This window comes from Odontomachus brunneus, unplaced genomic scaffold (assembly GCF_010583005.1).
Source record: "Odontomachus brunneus isolate Ranch 3 - 2012 unplaced genomic scaffold, Obru_v1 Obru_scaffold_016, whole genome shotgun sequence".
In the NCBI taxonomy this organism is placed as follows: Eukaryota; Metazoa; Arthropoda; class Insecta; order Hymenoptera; family Formicidae; genus Odontomachus; species Odontomachus brunneus.
Genome location: NW_022639466.1, coordinates 2,259,748 through 2,265,649, shown reverse-complemented (window position 1 = coordinate 2,265,649; position 5,902 = coordinate 2,259,748). Strand labels below are relative to the sequence as shown.

The 5,902-nt window shown below is 36.1% G+C and overlaps 2 protein-coding genes across 2 annotated transcripts in view; one reads left to right on the top strand and one right to left on the bottom strand.

Annotated features, from left to right (window-relative positions):
- The window catches only part of LOC116841542, a 5,186-nt gene extending 852 nt beyond the window's left edge, over positions 1-4,334 (top strand). The window contains exon 2 of the mRNA XM_032809603.1: positions 2,190-4,334. Within this exon, the coding sequence (XP_032665494.1) occupies positions 2,190-3,077 (888 nt within the window). The 3' untranslated portion in view covers positions 3,078-4,334. The remainder of the gene's footprint in view (positions 1-2,189) is intronic.
- LOC116841543 overlaps positions 1-5,902 on the bottom strand; it is a 117,926-nt gene that overhangs the window by 109,760 nt on the left and 2,264 nt on the right. The gene's annotated exons all lie outside the window — the stretch shown is intronic.

Here is a 5,902-nt window from a genome sequence, read left to right as displayed (position 1 = left end):
GCCTGTATGAAGTTAGCCCCCCACTTTTCGAATTTAATAATTTTGACAGTTGTGTTGATTTGTGCTAGGTTTGTGCTACATTGTGCTCGAATTATAAATTTTTAATACAAAAAATAAACAAGAAAAATGGAAAAAACCGTTTTTTTGGTAGCCCCCCAATTTCCATTTTCAAAATTTTTTTATTGTGTTAGGTTGGGCTAAGTTGTGCTAAAGTAGTATCTTCGAAAAATAATCACGAAAGAAATAAGACGAAAAAAACGATTTTAGGCAAATAGAATAAAAATATGATTTACACTCGTATAAGTCAACCAAACGATATACAATTATATATCTGAGTTGTGCTAGCCTAGCGCAAGTCAGCACAGGTTTCAGTTTCGCCAGCACAAGAATCTAAAGGGCACTTTACTCTTGAACGCGGCCCTTCGCGCTCGCAGTCTGTCATTAATCACCACTTGTAGACTTTGTATTGACTCAGAATTGCATATCTGAGTTGTGCTAGGCTAGCACAACTCAGATATATAATTGTATATCGTTTGGTTGACTTATACGAGTGTAAATCTTACTTTTCTTCTTTTTTGCCTAAAATCGTTTTTTTTTCGTCTTATTTCTTTCGTGATTATTTTTCGAAGATACTACTTTAGCGCAACTTAGCACAACCTAACACAATAAAAAAATTTTGAAAATGGAAATTGGGGGGCTACCAAAAAAACGGTTTTTTCCATTTTTCTTGTTTATTTTTTGTATTAAAAATTTATAATTCGAGCACAATGTAGCACAAACCTAGCACAAATCAACACAACTGTCAAAATTATTAAATTCGAAAAGTGGGGGGCTAACTTCATACAGGCTGTTTTCTCTTGATTTATGTGGAAAATTTCGACCAGTTGCTTGGTCCATTTTGTATTAAGAGATTATACAGCTGAGAAATAGCTGGCAATCCTATCGGTTAATCGTCAATTAATTTAATCAAAGTTTGGTGGAAATCAACTTTGGTATTATAATCGCTTACTGAACGTTTAATGCTCGTACGTAACGATTGTAACATTGGAGGCACTTATAGAGTCCGCGTGAGCATTGGATCCATTCTTTCTGTTTACGCTAGAGACCCAATAATAAGAGTCTGGACATAAGGAGATCTAGGCAAAATCATGCAAGAGAGGTGGATATACATTTATTCTCTCTCTCTCTCTCTCTCTCTCTCTATCTATCTCCCTCCCTTCCTCCCTCCCTAACTTAGTCTTTACTGACACTCACCCAATCTACATTGTTAGTTTGGATGAGGAGTATTAGACATTAGAAGAATTATAAAAATTCCAAAGCTCGGCAAGCAATGTATTTTTCAACCGATTTTGGGACGGAAGGCTCCACCTCGCGTTGTTCCCTTTATTTTGTTGCCTCTACGAATTGCTTGAGCAATTCTCCTCGCGGGGAACAACGCACAGCTCGAAAATCGGCCGAAAAGTACATCACTTGTCGACCGGCTTACATCTTGTATTACTCGCCGTAATACGATGTGCACGAGCATATCGTACACGTATTGGAAAAAATAAAAGAAGTAATGAGAAAAGATTTGAAGAAATAGACCGCGCATTTTCTCGTGCGAAGGTGCATTTTAGTTAGAGAAAGACATATGTACGAGAGTACATATGTCTTTCTCTAACTAAAATTTAATAATTCAATTAATATATCAAATTTATAATTAATTAATGTAATAAAAATTCTCCTTTATATCTCACAAATTTATATTAATAATTTATTGATAACTTATTGATAAATTTGTGGGAAAAGAATTTTTACTATACTATTTAATTAAATTTGACATGTTTTAATTAAATAATTAAACTTTAAAGTCAGAAAAAATTATTAATAAAATTTCATGTAAAGAAATCTCTTGATATCCTACAATAATTTATAAATTTTTTAATAAATTGTAGGATAAGTTCAAGGAGAAGTTTTAATTCGTTAAATTTAATAATTTGCTGATAAAAATATGTTTATCAGCAATAGTTTTAAAAAATCATAATGTATCACGTTTAACATTTATATAACGACAAATTAATACGAAAAATCAAACGTAATTTTTTCTCAAGAAATTTATATGAAAATTTCTACCAACAATTAGTAGCAACAATAAAGATAAGCAAGAAAGCTAACAACAATTAAGATCGGACGAAGGCTTTTCTCGACAGGTGACTTGCATGGACGATCTAACAACAAGCGACATGGAATTGATGTCGGTGTCAGACGACGAAAATCTACCAGGCAAGGCGCGTGATAATGATTTCTCGATGAAAACGCAACTGAATACTCTCACGCGACTGTATCACATCCCTCAGATGAACTCGATCTCCGACAAGGAGGACAACCTCAGCGTGTCGAGCGACGCATTTGCGGGCGAACATCGCGACGAGGTCGACGTGAAGAAGAAGATCGATTACAGCGACAACGACGATAATTCGGAAACGAAATGGTCGCAGTTTAACATCGAGAACTTTCTTGAGACCGAAGTCCTGGTGGGCGAGGGTGCGGTAAATACCGAGCCAAAGATCGAGGATGACAGCGATGATGCTTCCATCATGTCGTCCTCGACTCTTTTGGCCGCGCCGAGATGCACCGTATTTACTGCGCCACACTTGAAGAAGATCGGCTTCGAGGAGCAGATAGTCAAATGGCAAGGTACCCGCGTTACTAAGAATCAAGGAGGTCCCAGGAAGATCATCTGCGAGATGTACGGCGTGAGGACCATTAACTATGATCTGCCTGAACCGAATGAGATACGGCTGCAGGCGGGTGTGAAGTCGACGAGATTGAGCGACAGCGACAGCGACAGCGATGATAACAAGAACGGCGTATCCTCGTCCTTGCAACCGGACGTCATAACGAACGTGTCGTCTTCGTACAAGGAGTCGGACCGGTATAATTTCTGGAAGGACCTGCGTCAACCGTTGTTGAGCGATACGAGCTCCAGCTCGTCGTTACGATCGAACAAAAGCTCTAGTTCCGATTCCAGTGGAAGTTCCACCAGCTGCAGCTCATCCATGTGCTCCACGTGTCCATGCTGCACGTCGTGCAAGTGAGAGACCTAAATGATTTTGGTTCGAATGAACATTAAACTAATGTTATATGTTATGTTAATATTATAAATTGTTTGAACGTTATTGAACACTGAAGAACCGTAATAGTTGTTAAACTTGATATTTGAGGCTTTCGTGTCGTTAAACTTGCTTTAAGGGAAATACTTAGAGAAGACCTTGACAGAAAAACAGGAAGATATAAGCCAATCAGAATTCGATAGAAAAGAAAATGGTCCATTACCAGCGCAAGTTCCGCTTTTGTCTTTGTGCTCTCTGCTTTTCTACTAGAGATGTGAATTATCCCTGAGACCTGTACTCATTATTTGAGATTTGTCTCTAGTGAGATAATCAGATTTGAATATAGAATTAGATGTAAATTTTAGGTGAATCAAGATTGCCAGTATAATGTAACGTATATCATATGACTCAACTAAAAGATTCAAATCTAACTTGAAATTCCGGTCGATGCATCTCACATGAGATAAGTTTCAAGTAATGGCTATTAATACGAGTCTTAGATTGAAATTTATAGTTAACTATGAAAGTTTTGAGTCGCGATTGCAAATGTAATGTCGCATATATAATTGAAATAAAAGACTCAAATCTAACTCTAAATTTAAAAGATCTGAGTAAAAAGTCTCAAATGTCTTTATAACATAGAACAGAATCTCTTCCGGTTATTGAAATCATTTTCTGTGTTCTCGTATTTTAATTAGCTATCCCGAGTCGAAATTTTGGTCATATATTAAACATTGAATTCTATAACGCAGTAGAAGCTAAGTTAACAAAGTAGGTTTAATGATACAATTTACTCCTACTTTGATCCTGATGATATTTTCCCTTTTTTTTAACGTCAAAATGGGTTGTATTATAGTAGGATGTTAATAGTAAGGCTGAAAATAGGGTTAAAATTTCGACTCGATTAAAAAGAATCAAAAGAGATTGATGTAGGTTTCAGAATATTAAAATAAGTGTCAAATGGAATAGCAAGATTGAAAGTAGAATCAAAATTTCGACTCGGGATGATTATAATTTATGACTGAACCAAATTATTTTGTTTTTATTTGTTTTCATGCTTATAGAGATATATGAAGTCTCAATATACTGAACAGTATTTTCTTTCGATTATAAGAGATGCCTTTTTTATTTCTGTATGTGATTTGTTCAGGTTCTTTATGTTTAGATATATATTTTACATACAGACATATTGTTGCAATGTACTTGAAAGTATGAAAATACAATTATCCAATTTGACGTGTATCTTTCTTCTAAAATATCATTACCCAGATATTTTCAGTTCAGCAGCGATGAATTGTTACTTCTTATAGTTATAAAGAAACAGTAAACGCGTTCATGCAACACCCTCATATTCCATCAATATTCAGAACTTCGCTTAAACTGAGCAATTCTGTAATGACATCGGACGAAATCTGTGGATATCGAGCCGCACGAGAAACATGTACACGTACCTCGCATACGCGATTTACTGCGGCGCGCGGATTCTTCTAAAAGTCGAAGGCGACGAGAGTGAGAGAGAGAGCTGTTCTTCCCCGCCGCGTTAACGCGCTTGCGGGCATTCCCGGTATCCTGCGGTCGGGATCAGTAAGGTAGGAGTGCCAGGGCAACAACGAGGTGGTGCAGGTGCAACGGTGCGCCTCGAGTCTCCGTCGTCGTCGTCGTTGTTGTCATCGTCGTCGTCGTCGTCGTCGTCGTCATCACCGTAGTGCACCTCTCTCGTCTCGTCCCGTCTCGCTTTGAGCACGAAGGTTGCGTTTTTGCTGGTCTCGCTGTGTGTAGCGTCCCGTCGCGGCGTGGCAACGCGCCATGCCTCGCGTAATACCGCTTCGCCGATGAGCGGCGTCAACGGAGCGCGGCAGCGGCGGAGGAAAGCGGAGGAACCAACCAACCAAACAACCAACCAACCAAACAACCCACCAACCAACCAACCAACCGACCGACCGACCGACCGAACCGACTTGACTTGCGGGGAGTCTTGCTTCAAGAAACGCGGTTCCGCACGTCGCGTCGTATCGCGCTGCACTGTTCACAACTATATCGATTTTGAGGACAACGATATGACGCGAAATTCAGAATGAGACACTTCGTAATTAAGCATATAATAACTAAGAAAACACTATTCTTAATCTCAAAATTCATTACTTAAAAACATTGTACTGAGAAAAAATCGAAAAAAAAAATACTGATAAAAGTATTTGAAAACTACAGAAATAAAAAAATATCTACAAAATATCTAAAAATATATCTATAAATACATATATATCTCAAATATCTATAAATACATATATATCTCAAAATTTTCAATGCATTGAGAAAAAATATCTAAAAAAGAGAAAAAATAGTAAATTTATTTGGCGAATATTAAAATAATATATATTTATTTAAATCTAAATTTTTTTTATTTAAATAGAATAAACAGCTACGCTTTTATAAAAAGCTAAAATTTTCTTAAGGTTCTAAGAAAATGTATATTTTCTTACTAAAAAATATTTTATATTAATATAAGTCAAAATATTTATATAATTATTAGTAAATATATTTATATTAATAATATAAATATATTAGTATATATAATTGTTATTAAATATAATTTTGTTCGTATCCACCGAATATTTGCTATTTCTTAGATATTTTTTCTCTCAGTGTGAAAAGAAGAAATTAGAATTATTTTAAAATATTCTCGAAAAAATTCACGTAAAAACAGAGAAAACTGACACTTCAACGTCAGATTCAATCGCAAGCACATTGGCTACAATGCGTTTTGTGCTTTAAGATGTACAGCATATACACGTCTTTTATATAAATATAAA